This window comes from Cibotium barometz, chromosome 16 (assembly GCF_041138505.1).
Source record: "Cibotium barometz isolate CiBa-2024 chromosome 16, ASM4113850v1, whole genome shotgun sequence".
Classification (NCBI taxonomy): Eukaryota; Viridiplantae; Streptophyta; class Polypodiopsida; order Cyatheales; family Cibotiaceae; genus Cibotium; species Cibotium barometz.
In genome coordinates this window covers 40,460,655-40,487,602 of record NC_141061.1, presented here as the reverse complement: position 1 = coordinate 40,487,602, position 26,948 = coordinate 40,460,655, and the positions used below count along the sequence as shown (strand labels likewise).

The 26,948-nt window shown below is 48.6% G+C and overlaps 1 protein-coding gene across 5 annotated transcripts in view; it reads left to right on the top strand.

Annotated features, from left to right (window-relative positions):
- The window catches only part of BGAL17 (beta-galactosidase 17), a 189,727-nt gene that overhangs the window by 96,170 nt on the left and 66,609 nt on the right, over nt 1-26,948 (top strand). For all 5 annotated transcript variants that reach the window (XM_086810584.1, XM_086810582.1, XM_086810586.1 and 2 more), the window contains exon 14: nt 5,959-6,108. In XM_086810584.1, the coding sequence (XP_086666710.1) occupies nt 5,959-6,108 (150 nt within the window). The remainder of the gene's footprint in view (nt 1-5,958; nt 6,109-26,948) is intronic.

Sequence of the window (26,948 nt, the reverse complement as noted above, 5' to 3'; positions counted from 1 at the left end):
AAAAAAATGTCATTTGAAACCCATCTTTTTTTTAAAATCCTTCAAGCGGTTCCCAAGAAGCAGGTAAGCTTTTCTGAGGATTGCATGTCACATTTTAACAGAGCTCAAAGCAAAGGCTACTTGGGGTGACATTAAACCCTCATGAATCCACTGACAATACTTACTGATATTATTAAGCTGTTCATAAGACTCAAGACTCAAGACTACTGCAAAAGATCCTTCACTGGAGCTCGAGGAAGCTTGATGTGGTGTCTAGAGCCTTGGTGGCAAACCAAGTGTTGCTTGCTAGAGCTTGCCACTTCTTGTTGCTGTTATGACTATGGGTGCATTAGACAGTTGTGGAGGGTGATCCACAATTTCTTATGGTCAGGTCGTGATGGCACATTAGGTACCAGGGCCACAGTTGCTTGGGATACTATGTTCCTTCTTGTGGTCAGGGCTTGCTTGCACATGAAGTACCAGGGCGAGAGTCACTTCTTGTTGGTGCTATGACCATGGGTGCATTCGACAGTTGTGGAGGGTGATCTAGAACTTCTTATGGGCACGGCTTGATGGCACATTAGGTACTAGGGCCAGAGTTTCTTGGGAAACTAATATCCTTCCAAAACACGAAGGGGATTGAACATCATTGATCGAAAGATCCAATGCAAAACTCTACTTTGCAAGCTGGTGGTTAGGGCATTCCTTGTTGGTACTGAATAATGGTGGACGGATTTCTTCATGTACCATAGTCTTAGATGTGTGCTAAGAGCGGTGATGACTGGAGGTATTCCTTCCTGGTGCTGAGTCATGGTGGAAGGATTTCTTCATGTATCATATTCTTAGATGTGTCCCAAGAGCGGTGGTGACTGGAGGCACATCACATGTTTTATGTTTTTTGTTGCAGATTACCGCCTCCCGGTCCTCCCCTCTAGTTTCTTCCATCTTCCATGCTTGGAGTAGTATGTGGATATTTTTACGTCACATGCCCCCAAGCTTAGTATATGAGGCTGACAGGCAGCCCATTATGTGGAACGACCTTATCAGAGATGATCTTGGTAGACCCCTGGGTGCAGCAAGATATATGCAGTGGCCAGGCTGGGAGAGATGCGCAACGACAGTTCTTGAGTGGAAGAACTTTAAAGGTCTTCCAGATGATTAGAGAGTGACATCTACGCAGCATCTCAGAGGGAGTCATGGACGGATTGCACAGATTGACGTAGCTATGCCTAACCACTGGATCACTAGTGCATTTTTAGATGAGTGGTCGGGGATTTTTTTCAGGATAGGCGTGCCCCTTCAGGTCAAGGGATTTGCGAAACCAGAGGAGGAAGAGATTGTTGCTTCTATTCCATTCAGTCTGGATGGTGGCAGATGAAGAGATGTGATGTACAAGTGATCACACATGGCTCTGTGATCCATCCAGTGAGAGTAGTGGGTCGCTCTAGGAAGCGTTGGTATACTGACCCTTGCCCAGTGATGGTTACTCATGCTTTGTGGTGCCTATGGCTATATGGTGGATGCCCTATGATACTAGAACCTTGGTGGAGTGAGAATGGACTGATGTGACTAACCCCATGTTCTGCATGTGATCAGGGCCACCTTGGAGTTTCCCCCCAGTGTCCATGGAGATGAGGAGGCACCGAGCTCCTCAAGTGTCATGGTCTCATTAGAGACCACTTCTTGTAGTCTTAACAAGTTAACAGTACAGTGGCACCACTGGTGCCTGTGGACTTGGGGGAGGTTTGGGAGGACCCCTGCCCCTGGGTCTTACTACCTTCCCCAAGTGTGGGTGCCCTGAATGGCCTCGCTGCAATAATCTCGCCATATATGTCATGCAGCAATATTGCTGCAAATCTCCCATTGCTGACAAGAGCCTGGAGTGCAAGGAACTGTAGAGGGGAGTAGAAATGGAAATGTTGAGATCTGATGCTGAGCAACTTGTAGTGTCAGTCCCTCACCGTCCTCCTCGCATGCCATGATAGTCTCAGCCTTTGTGTCCCAAGCCACTGTCCCCAAGTACTGGGAGGCCGATTTGGAGAATCCTCTGCCAAACCTGCTGAGCCTTTGGGCAATCCCAAAGGCAATGACACTGGGACTCCTATGGATGGCCACATCTCGAGAAAACTGTAGATCTACCTCCGATGGCCAACAGAGTGCCAACCGCTAAGCTTTGATGGGCTGCCTGCCACATAAAGACTGTAATCTTCCGCGGCCAAAAATTGTCCCAGAACCACTTCCAGAATTTGAAAGGAAATTGAGGCGATAGCCCTGGGAATGCTAGTGTCCCGTTTTTGCTGGGGTGGCCTCAATCTCGGGCATTTGAATCATACGGCCCAGCCGTGCGGTGTACTCAAAGAAGGGGGTGCCGGGAGTCTCCTCACGGGCAAAGGAATCTTGCCATGTTCACTCTCCTAGGTTCCACCGAAGACGTATGAGCAGGCGGCCCTCCCATAACCATAGCCGCCAAAATCCCTCTGTGACCACCTTGGCGGTTGAGGGTCAATATGCCAGCCATGCTTGTTGATACTAGTCACTAGTACTCTTTTGCGTGCCCCCGGAGAAGGCCCACTAGGAAGTGATGTACCACATGGTGATGAGAAGGACCGGGTTCAACACCACAAAACCGCCAGCCAAAGAAAGCGTGGCTGAACTCCAGTATAGCAACTTCCTTCGAATGCTCAGAAGAAGAGGGGCCAGATGCTGCTCTGTGGAAATGTCATTGCCAACCTGACATCCACGATAACAAATAGGAGTGCCGTATGGGATCCACTGAAAAGCCTCAACTTGCCTCCAAAGTTAGGGCAGGCGATGAGACAACCCAAAAACCACACGACTTGTGCCAGTTGATCCGATTTGTGCATCGGATGCTTGGTAGGAAATCACGATCGCAACGTATGCTACTGTGTCATCGATGAACTTTGAGTCGAGCAGCTCCTCCTACGAATGGATAGGTAAGCACAACTCCTATAAACTGATCTCCTGGGCAGAGAGGAAATTGCCCATGGCCTTAGCTACCAACAAGAAAAGGAAGGATGCGAGAGGGCAGCCTTGTCGGACCAAGCAAGTAAGGGGTAATTAGTCTCCTTGGGCCCCCTGACTGAGAACCTGGCTAGTGAGAGGGGGAGTAAAGTCAAGAAACACCTCGGATCCACTCCACTGGAAAGCCCATTTGACACAGTGTCCCCTGAAGAAATCCCTAGCCCACCTTGTCGTAGGCCTTCTCAAAATCAAGAAGGAGAGCTATCAAATCCTGATGTTGCAGACGGGCCAAGGCTGTTGCCTCCCAAAAAGTGAAGATGTTATCAAGGGTACTCCTATCCCAAACCAAACCTATTTGTGTGCCATGTATAAAAGTCGGGGAGGAAAGGCTGCGAGCGGAAGCTGATGGACTTGGCATGAATTTTGTAGGTGGTCCCTAGGAGTGTGATGGGCCAAATCTCCAACCTATCTCTAGCCTTTCCTTATGGAGGAAAAGGTTACAGGTGCGAGCTGATGTACTTGGCTAGAATTTTGTAGGTGGTCCCTAGGAGGGTGATGGGTCTCCACTGCCGAATCTCCAACCTACCTCCACCCTCCTTGGGAATCAAATGTATCAAACCCTCAGTTAGCCTCTGTGGCATCGGGCCTATGGCCATAATCTCATTGAAAGCGGCTTTGAAGTCACCTTCCATGAGATTCCAGCGTCAGAGAAACAGAGAGACTGGAACCCCATCCTCCCCAGGGCATTTTCCCCTGGGGAGTGCGTGAAAGCTTCAGCCAGCTGCTCAGAGGTAAACGTTGTCATCAAGAAAGTCCGGAGAGCGAGGGGGACCACCTCTCTCGTGTGGCGCCATACCCGATCCCTTGTGTCCATCACGTATGGGGATAGAGGGGCTGCAAAAGGAAGGGATCTGAAAAAATCTGTGGCAATGACTCGAACGTGAGGGGGAGACAATAGAGCCATCGTGGCCACACAATCTCCGGATGCCATCCTTCTGCTTGTGTGGACCAGTGTGGTCTTAAAGAAATCTCCGGTGACCATGTCTCTAGCCTATGTCCAGAGAAGGAAGCTCTAGCGTGATATCTGTACTCCGCCCTCCTCTCCTCTATGGAACTCAGCTCTGCCAATGTGAGTATTTGGTGTTTGTAACAAGATGTAACTATCAGTGATGGACGGGTCAGGAAAAAGAACAAAAACTCGGGTACTCCATGAGAAGTGGAAGTAACCACTGCGGCCAAAGGAGACCAAGGTATCTTGGAAAGACGGGTACTTCGAGGACATGATCAAATGCAGGTCCTATGGAAGCCAATAGCTTTCCCAAAAACTTGTGGAAGAGTGCGAAATCTGAGAGAAATTAGAGTAAGGCGCTAATCTTCTGGCATAGGATCAAACTCCAACCGCTACTTGAAGAAGAATTTCCACGGGCCAAGGGGAAATGGGCTGCCGGCATGTGCATGAGTAGTGGCTTCCGAGGAGTTGAAGACATTTTGGAAGAACCCTCGTCCAAGTAAACGTGCATCAAGAAAGTGCACGGCCATTTCTGTCAAGAGGGCTGCCAAGAGCGTGTGGGAGTGGAGAAGGATTGGCTTGGGTAGAAGCCATAATGGCAATCAAATGACGGCGGATGACTTGAACACAATAAGAATTTTCCGTATGCTGATGCAGGCAAGAAGCGGGAGAGGCTTATCTACACATGAGAGGGGAGAAATGGTGAGGGCAGCAAAGAAGGTGGGTAGGAGCGGGAGGTGAATGGTTGGCAGGGTGAGGTGGATGGCGGGCAGGAGGAGAGCTGCGTAGAGAGGAAGATGGTAAGGTGTGGCGGGCAGAATGTGCAGGCACACAGGTATGCAGCAGGGGGGTGAGGAGAATGGCAGGAGGAAGGGTGCACAGAGAGGAAGAGGGCAAAGTGATGCAGAATGCGCAAGCACACAGGTGTTCAGCAGGGGAAGGTGCGCAACAGTCAGCAGTACAGGGAGCTCTCTTCACCCATATAACCAACATTTGGTGCACGTTTTTTGGAAATGGGAGGGGAAACATTGCCTCTGTAGGCAGGCTAGGGATGCATATCGTCTTAGCAAACGTGCATCAGCAGCTGAACTCATCAAAAAGATTGGGCCTGTAAAAGTAACCCCAAGGTACAGGTAGGATGAAACAATCTCCACCTGAGCCCCCTTGTATGAGAAAGATACGCTAGATGTGACATAAAATGTGTTGAAGATTGTGACCTTGGTTTTTCGGAGATTGACCATGAGGTGGAACATTGGTATTTGTGGTCCAGGCAAGGGGGAAGCCTTCACAAAGGGCTCTATTCCAGAGTTATGTGAGAATGGGGGCTAATATATGATGTCCATGTGTGAAGTGCTCTGCACGCAGATCTTCGTGTACCTTTCGCCCTGCCATTTTGCAGGTTTAATATAGCCCTAGTGACATTGACACAAGCCTTAGTCATGCCCATTGCGCTATAGAAAAGTAATCCTATATGGTAGTTTCACTAAGACATAGCTAGGTCAATAGAGCATGACAAAAAGACGTGAATTACAGTGGCTCATGTTGTAAATCTGTTGAAACTAATGATTGCAACTATTAACTAATCTGATGACTAATGCCATGGTAGTAAAAGAAAATGGCCTCACAAGTAGCATTTTTGTAAACAATCATTAAAGTATTTGTTATGGAAACACATGTTGGGCTATGCAAACAGGATTGTCAATGCCTGTTGGGCTTTTGGCCATCGTTTTTGAAATTTTGTAGAATGCGTCCCTTTTTATAAAATGAGCCTGATCTTTTTGTACTACTCATACTTGAGTTGAAAAATTCTCCAGACCATTAATTCTTGCAGGATCAAAGTGTTTTCTAAACTGAGATGTATAGTGAGATGATGCTCTTGTATGCATTAGCTTAAAAATCAAGAAGATTATGTAATTTGAGAACTTTACAGTTTATGGAATGCAGGGTCCTTGCGATTTCAATCAAATGCTGAAAATCCGTTTTTGCAGTTGCATGACAGGGCACAGGTTTTTATATGGACTAAAGAGGATCATAATTATGCGGAGCCTTGTTATGTAGGCAATATGGAACGCTGGTCAAGCCAAAATCTTACCCTTCCTCCTTATACATCTTTGCCAGGCTCAAAGCTACAAATACTAGTAAGTTAGCGAATGCGTGTGCATTCATGCATATGATCTCACATGTGCACGTGTGCAAGTTTTTAACTCAAGCAGTGTGAACAGGTCTCACAACAGTGAAATGGCTGAAAATGAATTGTTGAATTTGTGTCTATTCCATGGAAATCAGAATAGATGCTCACACACACATGGGCGTGTGTGTCATTGCAAGTATGTAGAACGGTGGCTTTTACATTAATTCTCCATCATGTTAGTCAACAGTTGGCGTTTTTGGGCAGGCAAATATAAACAGACACACATTTAGGGCTAGCTAGGGGCTCACTAGCTCAAATGTCGCACGGCATAACTCTAGGCATGACGACTGCAAGATGTCAATCTGTGGATGAGCGTCAATAAGAAGTCAAGTGGAAGTAGATGTGGGTGAAGTTTGGGCGGGGTTGGGGTGGTGAAAGCTAGGTTAGTGTGATCAGCTCCAATGGCAGAGGAGGAATGGTAAAGTTTTTGACATGTCACATAAAGGCAAGACACCTCATCAAGTATTCAACCGCACTTGAATCATAACCATGTGAAAACAGGCGAGTCTACCAGATGATGACCATTGTGATAGCCCGTTGTATACCATCAGCGTATGCATAGCACCTATCTCTAGAAGGAATCCGCTATAGTCATGGGAACAACGGCATCCGAGAGCCGCTGAATCCCAAGCCTCAGATAGGACCAGTGGCTCCGCGTGAAAGTCAGACATCTGCACCTGTGCATTGGCTGTCAAGGCGTTGAAATCATCCACAAGGAGGACGTCTCCTTATAAGGCGAACTCCACAATGTCTGAAAGAATGGGAGCATGTGGTGATCGACCATCCTGAAATAGATGGTCTGCCAAAGCGAATGTCTCCGGAGGGAAATAACATACTGCATTGGACATGGTCGGTGTTCCTGTAAAGGCTAGGTGAATCCAAAAAAACCTGGCCTCCCTATCCTGTCTAATGACTGTAATTACCTAGGCAGATGAGACCTGAATCATCGCAATCTTCCTTTGTTCCACCTGTAGGGGTGTGAGATCATCTATCACAAATCTTAATCCCTTTGAGTGTCCCCCTCCTCTTCATGAATCCATGCACATTTCAGCATCCCTGAACTAAAGGGGCCTCTTTTTTATAAGATCCTTTCCCCCTTGCCATGTATGGATAAAGGGTGTGCCCTCCACCCCCATTTGCCTGCAAAGCTTCATTCCATTTTCCTAAGTGGAGCTGCCCATGGGGAGTCCATTCACTCTAACAGGTTCGTGGCATATCTAAGCTTGTCCAAGAGCCACTAAGGGCCAGCCGAGGGCTTAATCCCGAGTCGGCCCAGCGGTAGGGCCATGCATACTGGTAGGCGGCCAGCATAGACACTCGTCCAGCTGGTCATGGCATGTCTATGCTTGTCCAAGAGACAGCAACGGCCAGCCGAGGGCTTAATGCCGAGTTAGCCAGCCGTAGGGTCATGCATACTAGTAGTTGGCCAGCATAGAGGCTTGTCCAGCTAGTCGTGGGCATTAACATACAGGCCAACTAGCATTTATGTGAGATTCGGCATTTATTTGTCCAAGGACCTGACCGAAAATAGGTCTAGAAACGGACTGGAGCATATGGAGAAGTATTTATTCAGCCCTTCAGTCCAATCTATTAATCATCTCGTATTTCTGCATGTGCCAAGTGTCCAAGGCCTAGACAGCTAGTAGGTGGAAGGCGAAGATTGAAGACAAATGCACACTTATGGTAGTGTTACGTGTGAACAACACCTAATCAAGGGAACTTTTTCCCATGTGGTTTTTCCCCTTGGATATCCAGTGTGAAGGACACTCTATCTATTGCTTTGTACTTTCATATTATTATGATGGATGGATATATGTGAATGGTTGACTCCCATCACCTCCACCGATTCTCAGTCTCAACTTTTGTGTACTGACTCTCTCCATCTTTGTGTGTGGCTTTGAACTGAAACTTAACACTCTCTCTCTCTCTCACATACTGACACATAGGGCACTTATTGAAGAGGGCAGGGCATAGAAGAGAAGGATATATTGCTGCTTGGTGGACTTCCGCAAAGCCTTCGATACTGTACCACGTGTGCCAGGCTTATGCACAGATTGCATGACATTGAGGTACCTGAAGACATGTAGTGGGCGATATATGCTTTGTATGAGTTTGTGACAGGCAGAGTTCGAGCTCCAGGCGGACTATCCGATATGGTGACCAGCATGATAGGGGTGAAGCAAGGATGCCCGCTATCACCCACCCTCTTTGGACTATACATTGATGTGGTCTCCGATTATGTAGACAGATTGGGAGGCCCAGGGGCATGCTTGGCAGGGGTGTTGATACCCATCTTGTTATATGCTGATGATATTGTTCTAATCTGAGACTCTATGGAGGGATTACAAAGACATCTGGATGCATTACAGACATTCTGTGCGGATAGAGATCTGACAGTGAACCTTGGGAAAATCAAGGTTATGGTGTTTAACACCACACAAGCATGGGTGACGAGATCAGAGCCTCAGTTCACTTTTCGAGGGGAGCCGGTTGAGTAAGTTAGGTCGTATGTATATTTGGGACTTACTTTCACAAGACCGCGTTTCTCCCTGAAGGAGGCAGCAGCAACTAGATTAGCTCGAGGGCATGCAGTCTTGGGGGCACTTGAGAGGCAGTGTGACACATACAGTTTCAGGAGCCGCACACCAAATCGTGGCTATTTGATACACTTGTCACACCGACCCTCTTGGACAAAGCTCCAATTTGGGGGCCCAGCATATATCACAGATCTCAGAGAGGGACGGATGAGGGATGGAGCGGCTTTGGTGTGGAGTGATCCGCTGCCACCCATTTCTGCCACCTTACCGGGCGGCACTAGTGCACGGCCGCCAAGCCAGTGGGCAGTGCTACAACCACAGCGAGCGACGCTCAGCCCACTCAGGGGCTTACATGGCAAAGGCCACATTTGCTTCTCTGTTGACGTTGCTGTTTGGTCCTCTCTGTCGTCGTTCGTCTCATGTTGCCGACGGCTCCTTCATTCCATCGCGGTGTTGTGGTATGCAGTGCCGGTTGCCACTTTGTTGCCGTTCCATCTTGGGGCCAGCTCTCCATCGCCGTTGGTCTTAGGTCGCCATCGGCTTCTTTGTTCCGTTGCCGTCAGTGTGTTGTGCACTGCAAAGGGGTTGCCGACCAGATCACCGTCGCTTGCTGTACCTACCCGACCAAAAGCTGTCACCTTTGTCGTTGCTTGCTATACTTGCCCGACCAGCTGCCTTCGCCGTTGTCTCCCAACCAGCATGCCATTGTTGCTGACTTGATTGTCGCGTGTTGGTACTACCCAACCATCTACCGTTGCTGTCACTATCAGTTCCTACCCGACTAGCACACTGTCGCCAAGGAGCTTCTATTTGTCGAGGGTCTACAGGTCTGCACTTTTGAATCCAGTAATTTCATGAGGCTTTAAGCTTGCAAGTACTATAGTATAGAGTGAAAACTCTTGGGGCTTTTCTCAAATCCATGCAATTTAGTGAAACTTAAAGCCAAATCTGTATACAACTTTTGGGGTGTATAAAAATTTAGTCCAACTTACTTGAGGTTCTCATTTTTATAGGCAAAAAGTTTGCATAGGAACATTGAGTTGCGTGGCAGTGCATGTACGTGCTTTTTGATTTCCCTGCAGGTATTAAAGTGTGGATTCTGACATCATGGCTCAAAATGCTAGAGATGTATTTGGTGTGCTGTCCTAGGAGGATAAGCTAGATGGATCAAACTACTACTTGTGGAGTTTCATGATTCGGAATCTGCTAGTAGCCAAAGGACTTTGGGGCATGGTGTGTGGTGATGACACACGCCCACTTACCTTGCAACTAGTGATGCTTTTGCAGAAGCATCATATGGTCAACAATATGCCGCCTCTTGGGTCTCCAACAAGACATGCATGTGAGGGGTGTATTTTGGGAAAGATGCACTGCAAACCATTTCCCAAGGATGGAGCTGTTAGAGCTAAAAATAAATTACAGCTCATACATAGTGTGGTCCGATACGGACACCATCCATGGGGGGCATCATTGCTTTGCCACATTTATCGATGAGTATTCAAGGTTTGCTTGGGTATATCCTTTGAAAGAAAAAGTAGACGTGTTTACATGCTTTCAACACTGTGGCAATGGCTGAAAATATGTCTGGATGTATAATACAGACATCTGCTTAGATAGAGGGGGAGAATACATGTCTAATGCATTCAAGGATTATTTGCTTGAGAAGGGTATCAAACATCAGTACACTATGCTTTACACCATAGCAAACTTGTGTAGCTGAGATGGAATAGCTAGCGAATCAGCCCCCTTCTATGGAAGAGGTTGACGATGTTGTCAGGGACGAGCAAACAGCCATACAAGGAGCCAAATTTGTGCCTAGATGGTTCTTGAAAACCTTGCAAGATAGCAAAAAATCATCTCCACTGATAGGAAGAACAAGGGCTAGTTCTAGCCATGCATTAAATGTACATCATTGGGAGTTTGCATTTGCCATGCGGGGTCTCTTTGATTCGGAAGGGCCTTCTTCTTATGAAGAAGCACATGAGAATGAGCACTGGGTTCAAGCCATGTAGGATGAGATTTCTTCTATCATGAAGAATAATACATGGGATCTTGTGGGCTTGCCAGAGGGCAAGAATGTCATTGGAATAAAGTGGGTGTATAAAGTCAAAAGAAAGTTTGATGCTACCATTGACAGGCATAAGACCATATGAATGGCTAAAGGCCATTCTCACAAAAAGGGAATAGATTATGAGGAGACTTTTGCTCCTACTTCGAGGATGACTACTGTCCATTCAGTGATTGCATTGGATGTACATAAAGGATGGAAAGTGTTACAACACTTACACGTGGCAACATGTGGGATGCATACACACCGTTACATGGGATTTACACGCTGGTAATGTGTGGGACACATGGACGGCATGGGAAAACCAATGGCGGCATACTAATGCACATCATCGCTTATAATAATAAGTGTGAATGGGTATCGTTCATGGGTGATGGTTGTAGGCCAAAGATAGTGTGATGTGTAGCATGGGGGACTGGGGCACCAACGGGGGGGGGGGGGGGGGGGGGGGGGGGGGGGGGGACACCAGGGGCGTGTGAGTGCTATGTGGCCGGGAAGGTACACATTGGACGCCTGGGGTCACTGGTATATATAATGGTTGGGTGGTTAAACATGGTATGCAAAGCTAGGTTTCTTTTTGCTATTCTTGGGTTCGTCTTCTTCTCTCTCACGTTTTTTGCATGAGGCTAGACACACACATCTTGGTTGCCTTGCATGGAGGCCTGGCATTTGATATTAGAGCCTAGCCTTTGGTTCTTGGCTATGGAGGAGGCTTTGCTGCATTATTGAGCTTGGAGAAGTGTGGAGATCAACTACAGTTCGTCCGTCGTCGACTGCTTGACATCCATCGAGCTATTGCCCTGTCGTCGACATTTTGCTGTGGGCCGTCGCCTCTCAGCCGTGGTGGTTAAGCCCTAAGCATTTTTGTTAGGTGCTTGCCAAGCCGCTTGCTCGCTCTCCATCTTGACCTTGCTGCAGCGCACATCGCACAAGTTGTCGACTGTTGTGACAGTGCCAAGGTGTGGCTAAGCTAAGCCACAAGTCTCGTCTTGTGGTGTTCCTTACATAGCAGCCAGCAGGCTGCCGCTTTGCCTCTCTTGTGACCCTACAACACAGCAGGTAATCGCCCACGCCTTCGATGCCTTCGCCGTCGTCAACAGCGCAGTGTCGACGAAAAGAAAAAAAAGAGAACCCATGATTTCCTTACAACAAAAAGGCTTATTACAAAAAAAAAAGAAAGAAAGCCTAAGGCCTTCATTGGAGGAGGTTCATACGTGGTGTTTCTTGGCAACAATATCTCCTTCCGGTTGTCCGTTGCTCGCAGCACTTGGCTAGATCTACGACACAGAAGCTCTACACGGCTTCAAACTTCATCGGCTTCGACATTCATACGACCAGGGGGCTGAGTTATCCCTACTCTTTTATTTTCTCTGGTTTCTTGCTTCTTGCATATTTATGGTTAAAAATGGATTCCGATCACTTTGCTCTACAATCACCCGAATCTGTCCCTCTTTGCCAACAAATGCATGATTTGTGGGAGCAAATGAATCTATTTATGAATGATATCCACACTATGATAACACCTATAGTACCTTAGACGCCGACTTCAAATATCCATCCCTTGGGCAATCGTGAGGGTACTCTGGAGACGGGATTAAAGCTAAAACTTGCACTTAAGGATTTGAAACCACCGAAGTACACCGGCACTTTACCTTCTCACACAGCTGATGCAGATCAGTGGCTTTGTAAGTGGGAATAATGCTTTACTTTATGTGATACATAGTCACAAGGGACGGGGGACGGTGACGGGGACGGGACGGGGGACGGCCATAAGTAGGGAACGGGGACGGGGGAGGAAACGGCACTCAAAAAATACTTTTTTTTAAAATTTTTCTACTCTCCACTTATTCTACTTTGGAAGTACATCAAAATGAGCACAAATTTACACTAAAATGGTAAGCTTTTGAGTCATATTAATAATTAAGTAGATACAAAATGAGTCATGACTCAAGAGTCAGGAGTCAGGACTAAGCCTTAAGGAGGCAGAATACATGGACGGACTCAAATGAGTCAATGACAAAAAAGTGCTGAAGACTAGAGGCTAGAGGCTAGAGCTAAGTAGTAAGGCCCATGAATCATGATCCATGAATGATCATCCACGTGAAGTGCTCGCCTCATGGTCATGGGTAGCTTGTGCCAAAGAAGCATCAAGCTCATCCTCAGTCTCATCTTCACTGGCATGCTGCTCCTGCACCTCATCCTCTGGTTGCTCTTCTTGTTGACTCATCTCCCACTCGGTGAAGGAATCTGCCTTCTTGGTCATGCTCTTGCAAAGCATTCGCAAGTTCGCGCTGACGAAGACAAGGTCATTGGCACGCTCTACCCCGAGTCGGTTCCTCTTCCTAGAAGCAATGTGGCTGTAGGTACTCCAAAGTTGCTCCAAGCAAGAGGAGCTGACGGCCTGGCTAAGTATGCGGATGGCAAGCTGCTGCAGCTCCAGTCCATCTGAACCAAAGTCCTCCCACCATAGAGCAGCACCAACTTTGGAGCGGTCAACCTGTGCATCATGACAGCCATAGGAGCCATGAAATGACTTGTACATCGAAAGCTGGTCCCTGATCTTGTGCCTAACCGATGCATCAGGCACAAGACGATCCAAGATGATCCTCCATCCAGCGCTCATCTCCCGGTCGCTCTCCTGCTTGTTGCCTTGGAATTCTGGGTCCACCACATAAGCTGCTGCATGGAATGGATAGTAGGAATTCCACCTTCCTAGACACAAGGCATGGATCTCCTCGTATATCTGTCTTCGTCAGGCACGAAGTCTTTCAACTTCTCTATCATGCGATCCATGGCCTCGTAGACCTTGCCTATGCATGGTTGCATAGCATCTACAATCCTCAATAGGTGGACTATGGGCCTCACCATAGCATCTGTGGTCTTCACACGCTCCCACTAAGAGGCGTCAACTGCCCGTAGCCTACACTCTTGGCCAGTGTTTGTATGGGACTCTTGCATGGCGACAAACTCGTCACTAAGGAAAAGCCCCCTCAAAGCACCGCTACAATCCTTCAACCGGCCCAACATGAGAAAGTTGTAGGCAATCCGGGTGTCGGAATATTTGAGGAGAGAGAGACAGGACCTCTTGTTGAACTCATGCCGAAGTCTTTGGTGGTTGAGGACAAAGGAGACCATGGTGTTGGCCTCCTCAATGAGCGGGCTGATCCATGGTAATGCCCCGATGTCCTTGAGGAGGTTGTTTAGGCAATGAGCCATACAAAAGGACACCGTGACATGTCCATACATACCTTGGAGAATAGCTCCCGCCGCCCTATTGGAAGGCTCCCCATCCGCAACAAAGCCCACTACATGCTCGGGGCCAATGATCTCCATGGTGGTAGCCCACTCCGCCGCAAGCACATCCGCGCTCTTCCCAGTGCCGGATGCATCATGAGATGAGATGAAGTAGATCTCTCTGCGGGAATATGCAACCATGCCGTGGATACTCCTCTTGCAGGTGTCACTCCATCCATCCACAATGAGGGAGACTCCGTTCCTCTCCCATTGCCGCTTTGTGTTGTCGGCCGCTTGCTCTACAATGCGCTTCTCCTTCTCGAGCAATGTAGTGCGCAAGCTCTCGGATGAGGGGGGCGTATAGGTTGAGCCATACTCCCCAATCTTCTTAACCATGACCTTGAAGTATTCCGACCTATTCAAGAAAGTAATTTACTAATGAGAAGGGGACTAGGATGATGAAAACATGAATGATGAATTGGCAATGATTGATTGCACTTACCTAGCCGCTTGAAAGGCAATGTGGTCGTGGAAGAAGCGGGCCACCGCCATATCCACCTTCTCCTTCAACTTGGGGTTCCAATTCTCCCCAATGGTAGATTGTCGCCGTGGGCCACGTAATGATTGAGAGGCCGTGGAGATGGAGGATGCCGGCGTCGTGGATGGAGTAACATTCCGACTTGATGGTGAAGGTGATGGTGTGCATGATCCCGATCCACCACATGACTCCATTGTAGAGGCTTGAGTTCCTCTCCCCATCATCGCGGGATCCACGGCCACTCGTGGTGTTCTTCTTGTCGCTTCGACCGCTTCGTACGCTAAGCTTGTCAAGAAGTTCCCGTCTCTTCTCGGGCGTGACATTTGTGCAAAACCTCACCTCATGCCCACTCTCATGCAAGAGGTGGGCTCGCACTTTGTCGGCGCCACCCGTTCGCCGGTACGGGCAAAGCTTGCATACCCATGGCCGAGATCCGCCTCCATGAGCGGATGGGGTGTAGTTAACCTCCTCCCACCATGTCCATCCAGTTGTCCTTCTATGAGAAGCCCCGGCACGTGAGGAGGATGCCATGGTTGAAGATGGCTTGACTGTTGAGCCTTGAGGAATGAGAGAGAGAGAGAGAGAGAGAGAGAGAGAGAGAGAGAGAGAGAAATGAAATGAAATGATATAATAACGTCTTCAGAAGGCCAAAATGACCTATGCGATCAAAAAGGTTACAACAATTGGTGGATCTGATACAATGTCTGTGTAAGAAAAGCTAAAAACAACTAAACAACTAACTGAAACTGAAACAACTATGAGAAAAAGTACGGTACTAGGAGCTTCTAATGGATAACATCTGGGAGGAAAACTCCAGCAACAAAGGTAAGCATCATACACATCACTATCCAAAGATGTCTCTCATCGGTCGATGGCAGATATCCTCAATGTCCTCCATGGTGAGTACTCTGACTAGACGTCTCCCATGCCGTGCCAGTATGGTCCTAATCCTCTGTTGTAGTCTCCGATGGGCCTCTCATCTTGGGGCGCCTGGACCGCCCCAGCTCTATAGCCCGATCAATCAGTGTACCTCTGGTGCGGCTATACTCTGGGGCTAGCTGCAATGCCTGCTGGCCTGACTGCTCAATCTCTGGTCGAAAGAAGTCTGTAATCTGCCTTTGTAGGTGTCTCTCCCTCTCTGATCCCCTCCCTCTCAAGAGACCCTCTCTATGTCTACGAAGCTCCAGCAAGTATAATCCGAGGCATCTCTGATCCTGGTATCTCATGACTCTAGAAAGTGGTCCGAAACCCTATCCAAACAGGCAGTGAAAACGGCCTCGTATCTCATAATATACTGGACAGTGACATATGTAATGTAACTTGTCTCTGGCTCCATCTGGCATAGCTGACAAATCCTGGCCTCAGCTGGTACTCCTCTAAATCTGCCAGTCTCAATCTCTAGCTGGCGTGAGGATGTGCGCATCTGACCAATAGCACACCGTACCCCATGAGAAAGATGAGTATCCATGTAGCTGGGTCTAATAGAGAAAGAGAGAGAGGCCTAGAGCCTAGAGGCTTGGAAGTTGGAAGACTCAAGAGGCTTGAGGGAGAGGTGAGAGAGAGAGAGAGAGAGAGAGAGAGAGAGAGAGTCTAGATTCTAGAATCTAGATAGTAGGGCGGCAGCCCGCGGGCCTTGTGTGAGAGCCTAGAGGCTTGGAACTTGGAAGTTGGAAGCTAGAAGAAGCTTGAAAGCTTGAGCCTTGAGAGTTGTGTGTGCTTGTAGCCTTGTAGAGGCTTGTTCTTATATAGATAGGCAAGAGAGAGAGAGAGGAAAGCATCAAGGGCAAGAGAGAGAGAGAGGGCCAAGCCTCAAAGGCTCAAGGCTCAAGGGCCAAGGCCCAAGGCCAAGCCAACAGCCATAAACGGCTAGAAACGGCAAGCGCAACGGCCAAAAACAGCGAGCGCAACGGCAAAAAACAGCCAGCAACGGCTCTCTACCGTCCCCTCACAGAGCCGTCCCCCACCGACGTCCCCGTCCCTGCGGCGACCCCGTCCCCTGTGAGTGATGCGTCGTGGGGGACGTCCGTCCGTCCCCGTTCGCTGTTCCGTCTCGATTCGGCGTCCCCACGTTCCAAGCAGCCGTCCCTTCCGTCCCCTGTGACTATGATGTGATATCACAGATGAGCACATGAGAATCCAACATGCTACACATAATTTACAGGATGTGGCTCATTGTTGGTGGAGGAAAATTCAAAAGGACAAGGCAATCCTGAATACTTGGGAGGAATTAAAGGATATGTTTATTTAGAATTTCGTGTCACCAGATGAGCAGAGTAGAGCATTGGAGTATGCAGACAAGTATCGAGAGGTGCTTATGAAAATTCCCCAAATTTTATCAGATTTCTTACAGGTTCATAAATTCACGTGGGGGTGAATGATAAACTTCGACCATTAGTACGCCGTGAGAAGTGTCAAACCTTATCCCGAGCTATAGAAATGGCTTTAGTTTATGAAGATGGTCGAAAAGGTCAAAGTTAGGTAGTGGGTCAAGGTTCCAAGTCACATTTTATGCGACCTACTAATGAAACTTCGAGGTACACTAGTGGGCAAAAGGGAAAGGCATCCATGTCTAGTGTATTGTGTATATTGGTCTATAAAAACTTTTGCAAGAGTTAAGAGAAAGATGTCAATGAAAAATGACCGTAGAGCTTCTCTCACTCTCGAGCAGTTTGAGAAAGTAAATAATGAAGGCTTATGCTATGCTTGTTCGGGCAGGCATCAAAGGCGTGATTGTTTCATTCGCCCTATTTTCTCACCGTTCGCTTGTCCGGTTTTGCTAGTTAAGAAGAAAGATGTTTCTTATTGAATGTGTATCGATTACAGAGCCTTGAATAAACTTACTGTAAAACATTGATATCCAATGCCAAGGATCGATGATTTGATAGACGCTCTAGGTGGAGCTAAGATCTTCAGTAAGAGAGATTTAAAAAGTGGATATCATGAGATTTGTATTAAAGACGAAGATGTATCTAAAACTGCTTTTTTTACTCGTTTTGGTTATTATGAGTACCTTGTAATGCCATTTGGGGTTACTAATGTGCCATGGTTAAATTTGTGGTGGATTTTATTGATGACATTTTGGTTTATAGTAAATCTTTACTGGAGCACGAACCACACTTGTTTACAGTATTTGGCGTGCTAAGGGAAAATGTGCAGTATGCCAACAAACATAAGACTTTCCTATCCAGCTAGTTACAAAAATACTTCCGTGTATCATGATCTGTGTATACCTTAAACTAAGCTCCATACAAGTAATGGCTCCACACCTTGAGTTTGCATGTATAACTGCATACGATTCAAGCTCATGTGTGGGCCACTTGAGTTGCAACCTACTGAGTTTCTTACTTTCAAAAGCCACTAGTCGGCCTTCTTGGCTCAACACAGCTCCTATGGCATTACTACTAGCATCTATCTCAATGACAAAAGGTAATGACAGATCCACGATCTTCAACACAAGTGCAGAATTTATCGAAACTTTGTTGTTGAATGTCGGTCCAGACATAAACAACGGTAACTTGCAACAAGTCAGTCAATGACACTACTATTCCAGAATAGAAAATAATAAACTTTCTATAAAAACCAGATAGTCCTAAGAAAGATCTGGGCACAGTAATGTCCTGTGGAACAGACCAAGATGTAGCTGATCGAGAACGTGTGGGCGGCTTTGCACAAAAGGATGGTCGTGGCCATCGCAGCATATATACATGATCGCTACAGTAGTGGTCGTTAAGGGGTGACCGTGGTTGTGTTGAGACGGTGGGCAGCAAAGGTATTGCTCTCCAGCAAAGGTAGTGACGGCGATGGCAGTAGGGCTGCTGCGGCTGGTGTCTGAGAGATGCAGAGAGTTTTTGTGTGTTACGTTGTTGGGTAGCCGCCTCTCTGAGTGCAGAGTGGTGTGCTTATTTGTATAGCTACCGCAGAGCCGGCAGAGCTCATGTTTGGGTTGTTTCGTTGGGTTACTGCCTCCTGGTATCTGAGGCGAGGGATGTGTGTGTTTTGTTGGTTTGTTGTCGCTGGTGTCTGAGGGCTGTTGGAGGGCTGAGGTGATGATGTTTTGAGAGGAGGTGAGAGAGGGATCAGTCGTCATGTTGGGGTGCAGCTCGTAGTAGCGCAGCAGTTGTGTTGTTTTGTTGGGTTGCTGCTCTCAGCCTATATGTTGCCAAGATGAATGAGGAATGGTTGTGTGAGTATATATCTCGTGTGTGTTGATTGAAGCTGTATGGAAGTGGTGACTGGGAATTCAAAGATGAATGATACTGGTGATGTATCTGGCTATGGTTGTGTGTTGGTATCTTGTGTGTGTTGATTTGAAGGAGAAGGCGTGATTGACGTGTTTGGTGGTGTATTCCACGGGTTTACACTCTGACAGCGCACTTTGTGCCAGCCTTCGATTACCTCGTCATGCACACAGTGAGAGCATATGTGTTTGTTAGGTGATTACTTTGTCTATGGTGCCCCTGTTTTGTGCTAGTGATTCCAAGGTTGGGGGAGTGGGAAGCTATAGAGGCCTGTTTCCTTGTCTTTTTTCCACTCCACAGCTTTTTGGTGCCCCCACTGAGGAGAGCCAAGTGTTTTTCTTCGCCTACAAGGGTATATGACCCAGGGGTTGAAGGTTTCAGGGAAGGTGTTTTTCTTGTTTTTTTCTTGGGATTTGAGGTGAAGCTTGGGGATTAAATTGATGTCGTATCCAGAGTTTTTTGGTGGTCCTAATGAAGATGTAGCAGATTTTCTTGAAAGGATGGAGGTTGCGTGCATAAGCAACCACATCAACGAGCCGGCACAGGTATTGCGGTTGCTGAGTATATGTTTGAAGGGAGATGCGAGGACATGGTTCAGAACTTTTGAAGAGTCGTTAAGGGATGCTGAGCCACGCATTCCAATGACTGAGGATGGATTGAAGACTGCACTTTTGAACAGGTTCAAGAAGGTTGAGGATGCAGACAGAGTCCTGCATGAAGTGCAGGGGCTGACACAGGGCGAATTGGAGCCAATTGATGATTATGTAAAGAAATTCTCCTTGCTGTGGGAGACTTTATGCAGGGCTTTAGGGGAGGATCAAGTGTCTCCGGACATGATGAAGAAGGATCGTTTTGTTGCGGGATTGAAGGAGGGCATTTGCTGGAAGGTTGAACTAAAGAATCCCAAATCTTATGAGGATGCTGTGGAGATTGCCAAATCAAAGGATTGGAAGTTGCAACGGATGAACCAGTTGGGGATGGTTCTAGTGGTAGTGAGGCCTGAAATTAGAAGGGTAGAAGCGGTACCGATGACAACTGTGCTGGAAAGAGTGCAACCGACAGAAGCTCAAATGAATAATGCCACATCACAAGGGACAAAGGTGGCACCCACAACTGTTATAGCTTCTGATGAAGGGCTTCAACAGGACATGAGGCAAATAGTGAATTGTATGAAGAATCTGAGTTTGAAAATGATAGGGAACACAGGTGGTGGTGGACGTGGCCGAGGCAGAGGTTATAATCAGGAAGGGGTTGAAGGTCAGATAGGCTATGGAAGTGGCCGTGGCTTTGGTAGGGGTAGACAATTTATTCCTACATGTTGGAATTGTGGTGAATCGGGGCATATAAGTCCTGACTGTGAAAAGCCGCCGTGAATGGGAGGTGATATGTATCCCTTACCCTCTTAGATTCCCAATAGGGCAAATGATTATGGAATTGAAATTAAAGGTGAAGTAGGGACCAGTGGGTTGACAAATGAGGAGAAGGGTAAAACTAAGGTGATGAATGTGGTCACCCTTGAGAAGACGAAGGAGACGGAAGCTGATGTAATGCCTTTGGGGAAATGAACGCCACAGGAAAGGGAAGGCAGAAATGCTGCTATGACAGGCGAGGGGACAAAAAGCAGTTTAATATGGATAATCAGAAGCCTGTTGATGATGAAGGGGAGGATGAAGCAGATTCAAGTGTTGATGACACGACTAGTAGCACCACTACTAGTGAGGGAACAGAAGACACTTCATCCAGTGAGGAGGATGCAGAGATGGCTGCCCTGGTTATTGATGAGGAAGTGCTTGGTGATAAGGTTGCTCAACAAGAAGAGCCCGTACAGGAAGAATGTGAGGAAGTAGCAATTGATTTTATGACAGAGGATGCCCTTGAAGAGTGTATGTTTTTTGAGGTAGATTTTCTTCAAGATCCTGATGTACTTCCTTTGGATGCTATGGTTGAGGTACAAGTGAATCATGAGCAGATATATGCATGTGATGTGGAAGAGTATGCTTTTGAGTCTTTGGATGATGTACCTTTGTGGGATGAGGGGGATATAGAAAGTCTGCAGGACGATGAACCCGAGTTGGAGTTGGATGATCAGATATGCATTAATGTTAAGAAAGCCACGAGCAGAATTGATGCTATGAGGGAGGAGCAACACCAGAAGACTATGAATGATGTTGATGCTATGGATGAGATTATAGATGCTGTGATAGATGAATTTCTTATTGGCCTTGATAAAGGTGAGCATACAAGAACTGAGGTGGATACTTTGGCAATGGTGCCTTTTGAAGGGGAGTTTGTTTTGCCTGTATAGTGGATGGCTTTGATGGTGATGTTTCTTATGTTGATGGACAAGAGAGTGCTATGGGGCAACAGGTTATAGAGTCTTGTTCTTTGAGATGTGCACAGCAGGTCTTTCTTGATGAAGCTTTCATCAGTTATTACCCTCAGTAGGAGTTGCTTCACTGGTTTTCTAATAATAGCGTTGACTACATTAGTGATTATGGAATTGAAATGAGGCAGGATGCTATGTATGTCAAGAGCTTTGTTTCCAAAAGTTCTTATGTTATGTTGTGGGATGTGGGATGGCAAACTACGTTTTGGGAAGATGACAATGTTTCCTTGAACACATGGAATAGAGATGTTTTGGTTACATTGTATGATGCTCAAAGGATTGACAGAGGGAAACGTGGTCGTATGCTTTTTGCTGCTGATCATAAATGATTCAGCAGGCTAGGGGTTGGGCAAAGTATGTTAGGCAAAATTTTGCAAAAGTGTTTTGGGCTTGTGTACATATGGGATGCATGGCATGTAAAAAAGCTTTGCCTTGAATGCCCTGGCAGGTGTACAGAGTGGATGGTTTTGTACATGCATGGTTTTTTTTGGGAGCAGGTGCTTGAGGTTCGAAGTTTCTTTTCATTGTAGCTGTGCGTATGGCCTTGAGGAAGGTTGGTCTCCAATGTGTGGAAAGCTTGCGGAAGGCCTTTGATGTTGGCAGCCTTTGGGCTTTGACGCATGTATGTTGGACCAGGGTGATTTCATGCTCTTTTAAGAGCTCTTGGTAATGCCTCCATATTGGGATAATGATTGGACAAAGCATGTATGGAGTCATGGATGATACCTCCACGTGAAAATATATGGGAACCCCAAATGTGATGATGGCTGGTCGATCGTGGGCTGATTTTGGATGTTATTCTTTGGCGCCTATAGTGTGTAGGTGTTGGCCATATTTAGTAAACATGTGACAATGGTTGGCAGCGCATGGGCAATAGCCATGTTTGGTATTTTTGATGTAGCTGATCGAGAACGTGTGGGCGGCTCTGCGGGAAAGGATGGTCGTGGCCATCGCAGCATATATACATGATCGCTACAGTAGTGGTCGTTAAGGGGTGACCCTGGTTGTGTTGAGACGGTGGGCAGCAAAGGTATTGCTCTCCAGCAAAGGGAGTGACGGCGATGGCAGTAGGGCTGCTGCGGCTGGTGTCTGAGAGATGGAGAGAGTTTTTGTGTGTTACGTTGTTGGGTAGCCGCCTCTGTGAGCACAGAGTGGTGTGCTTATTTTGTACGAGCACGTCTTCGCTCGATTTGGTTCCCCCTTGGAGATCACCAGTGATCGTGGGACCCGCTTTGCCAATGAGCTGATCACCACCCTCCTCACTCAGTATCAGATCTTCCAGAGGAAGTCATGTGCCTATTATCCTCGCGCTAACGATCAAGCTAAGAGCACCAACAAGGTCTTGTGCAGGATGCTTCGTAAGGCTTGCTACCAACATCCTACAATGGCCGGATGCCTTGATTGGCATGCTTTGGGCCTACCGCACAACCTCCAAGGCCACCACACAGCACACTCCGTTCCAACTAGCATTTGGTTTTGGTTTCCCCCTTCGAGTTTAACAGGGACTCCCCTAAGGTGGACTCTCCATGCTCCTCCGAGCCCCATACCTCACAGGAAGCAAGCATCTTGCGGCTCTCTATCCTTGAACCCTATGCCCGTGCCAGTCAAGCATTGGCCGCCAAACAAAACCGTCGCTAAGCATGTCACGACCGTCACTTGCGTCGTCCGCAATTCAAGGAAGGTGACTTGGTTCTTGTATACCAGGCTCGGTACCTCAAGTGAGCCAAAAAGCTTGTTCCCGCATGGTAAGGCCAGTTCAGAGTCCAGGCAAATCTTACCCCAAGGCGCGTAAGAGCTCCACACTTTGGATGGGCAGGCACTCCCGTTGGTCAACGGCTCTCGTCTCAAATTGTATCGCCACCCGGGGTCCCTGCCTTATCTACCAATCTTCCCTAGCCCTCCCTCCTTACAAGAGGAGGCAAAAAAAAAACAAAAAAAAAAGGAAGAAAAAGAAAAAGAGAAGCTAAGAGACAGAGAAACGAGAAGAAAAAAACAAAAGGGAAAAAAACCAACCCGCCAACCCCCTCGGCCACACACTTAGCGCACCCCCCATCCCCATCTTGCGCACACGTGTCTGCCCCCGTTGTGCGGACCCCATACCCGCCTTGCGCACCCCCCCCATCGGCCATCCCTCTTGCACACCACCCCATCCCTGCCTCGTGCACCCCCATCGGCCACACACTCTGTGCACCCCCCATACCCGCCTTGTGCACCCCCCCCCCCTCCCCCTCAGTCGGCCATCCCCTTGCGCACCACCCCATCCCCGCCTTGTGCACCCCTATCGGCCACACTTTGTGCACCCCCCATACCCGCTTTGCGCACCCCCCGTCGGCCATCCCTCTTGCGCACCACCCCATCCCCGCTTTGTGCACCCCCGTCGTCCGCACACTTTGTGCACCCCCCATACCCGCCTTGCGCACCCCCTGTCGGCCATCCTTCTTGCGCACCCCCATCACGCCATCCCCCTTGCGCACCCCCCCACTTGCGCAGACATCACCCTTGCACACACCTGGCTGTTCCCTTGCGCATACCCCCCCCTTGTGCATACCCGTCGGCACATGGTCGGCTGCTCTCTTTGCCATATCCTCCTTGCGCACACCTGTCCACCCTGCGCACACCTGTCCACCCTGCGCACACCTGTCCACGCCTGCCCCCTCCACGCCTTGCGCACACCTTCCCCGCCGCCCTTGCCATCACCCCGTCATCCCCCGCTGTTTCACCTGCATACCTGCACACCTCTTTGCGCCCAGCAACCCCAATTGCCTCCTCAATTCCCAGCAGCCCCCACACCCCTTCGGCGCCCATGCTTTCCGCCTCTCTGGTTCCTTGCCATGGCCTCCAACCACACCGCCTCATCAGCAGGTGCCTTAGCATCCTCTCTTCGACCCCTGCACACCTCAACCTCCACCGCTCCTGTAGTCACCACCCTCTCCAACCCACCCACTGCTGCTGCCATCCCCTCCACACCCCCCTCACCCTCTCTGTGCTCAGGTTCTCATTAGCCCCATGCTTGTTATTTTGGAGAGTGGTATACCATCTACTCGGAGCTGATGTTGCTCTCATGTTTCTATGTTCTTAGTATTCCATGATGACTTTCCATGGACAGTTTTGTATCACCCGAGTGTGTTTATGTTTTCTTTCTGTTTTATTTTCCATTCCATGATGAGATATGCTGTGGGCATTATTGTATCACTTTGGTCTCATAGGCCCATTGGGTCTTCAGTAGACGCGTAATATATCTTTCTTTCTTTCTTTCTTTCACGCCTCCTACCTCTCCATCCAGGCAACCCTCCACCTCTAGGAGGGCGCTCCAACCGCACCTTGAGCCCGAGTCCGCTTACTTTACTACAGCGGCAGTGCAGATGCCCCCCTCATCTCCATCGCTTCTGACAACGACATGCCAGTGGATATATGTTCTTCACCCACTACCACCCCAATCACCTCCTCCTACTCTGCTCCTGACGCCACCTCTGGCAGCGAGAACGACGATCCCACATACATCCCTAGAGCTTGGGCACATCCCCCTCCCGCCTCCTCCCATGTCCTCTTATATGAAGTCACCCATTTCCACCACACCTCGAAACTGCTTCTCCTTTCAGATCCAATTCCACGAGTCCCACCCTTTCCCATGTCTGCCCGTCACCACTCTCTTCACTTGCACTCAGCTCACCTCTCTTGGGTTGGCATGCCTCGCCTCTTTGCCCCTTCCCACCGTCGACCCCTCCCTCTGTGCATCTCGTATCTGCAATTTCCCCTCCTTCAGCCAACCTTCCCTCATAGACTGCCTATCCGCACAGCACATCACTGCCCTCATGGTCCCCCACACCCCTCCGTGGCACGCCGCAATTCCAACACCTGCCACCTCCGACTATACACCTTCTTCCACTACCACTCCCTCTTCAGCGACATCCCCTCAACCCCTCGCCCTCTCATCTCCGCCCATGCCACGAAAGCTTTCTACTACCTCTGCACCGACATACCCTTCCCCTTTGGCCACTTCATCTACGAAACCATCTGGGCCAAATGCCGTCACTTCCGTACCCAGTACCACAATCTAAATGGCTCCAGTTTTTATGGTTCTCCATCTGCTTCCTCACTGCCATCCTTCTTCCACTAGCACATACCGGTAGTGTCCCTTCTCCTCCTCGTCATCACCGCCATCGGATTAGGGCACGGGTCCGTCAGGATTCTCCTCGCCCTCGCCAACACCGCTGCACAACCCCCCGCACCTCAAGCCCAGTGGTCACTTTTGCTTCCTTCACCCCCATTGTCGCTGCCACCACCATATTCGGATCCTGGATCTCCCTTGCCCCCATCCCCACCATCCTCGGCACCACTGTCTCCGTAGGCACGCCCCCCACCCCCACCTCACTAGCTTTTGATCTCGTGGTGCTTCCTTCCCTCGAGAACATCCATTCCCGACCATCTCCACCCCTTCCGGCCAGTTCCATTCCACCACTAGCCGTCGCTGTTGTAGACATTTCACTGGGCCTCTCCACCTATTCGCATGGCATCACACCCTCACCATCCCCTTCCGAGGCCCACTCTTCCGCCGACACCCACTCCTCCTCTTCCTCCCCATCCCCCACCCGTAGTGGCTCTCCTTTCACTGATGCCATGCCTGACCCGTGGTGGAATGTGCTTCCCTTCACTAGGCTACCCACTCTCTCCATGCCTAGCCCTGTTTGCGTCTGTCGCCTCGTCCCTCCCCATCCCCCACCCGCAGTGGCTCTCCTTTCACTGATGCCACGCCTAACCCGCTTTGGAATGTGCTTCCCTTCACCAGGCTACCCACTCTCTCCATGCCTAGCCCTGCTCGCATCCCTCGCCTCGTCCGCGCTTTCGACGGAATCTCCCTTGACACACGGATTTACTCAGAGCATTGCACACACTACTTCATTCTTCTCTCTCTCGAGTGGGAAGGTATGCGCAATGCACTTCGCTAGGCACAGGCTGCCCTCACTCAGGTCCGCTTAGAAGTTGCAGCACCTCTCTAGCAAAATCTTTAGCAGGCCCGGGCCTCCCTCTTGTAGTCGTGTGATGAGCGCACAGAGCTGTGCCACTTTCTTACAACATCCGAGAGCTTGCAATCAACCTTGGAAGCTAAGTTAGCTGCCCTATGGGCACGCTTCACCACCATTGAGACCAACCTTGAGGCTACTCGCTCTCGCCTTGAGGCCGCACAACATGACCTCCCCGAGCTACCATCTCTTCAGGAGCAGGCAACACAGTTTTAAGGCATTTGACAGACACTCCAGTTCGCTTTTGGTGGTCTTGGCATTGCTCCTGCTACCACTCGGGGGTTTTCTGCCCATCACAGCTTCCCCGGTCCTTTTGGTGGACGACTGTGACCTTGGAGGACCACACCGTTCCTCTTTTTTTTTTGGCTATTAGTTTTTTTAGAGTTTTTTTTCTGTTATGTTATTCTGCCTTTCATGGCAGCGCATTGTATATACACGTCCAGACTGCTGCTACATGGCTATTGCTATGTTGTTCTTGGTTGGTTCATTGCATACATAGTTGTCACGGTACGAAAATACGATACGGTACGGTACGATACCGTACGGGAATATTCGGTACGATATGAAATTTTGGGATACGGTACGATAAAATACGGTTTTTATTTTTTACACTTACAAGCTATGGAGCTTCAAGCTTGAATGTGAGGGAAGGTTGGGAGGGGAGGAGTCTACAGTGCTTGAGAAACCAGTACATGGATATGTGTCTCTCCCGGTTGGATCTCCCGATTGTCTCCAAAAAAGAACCTGGATGGGTAATGCAATACC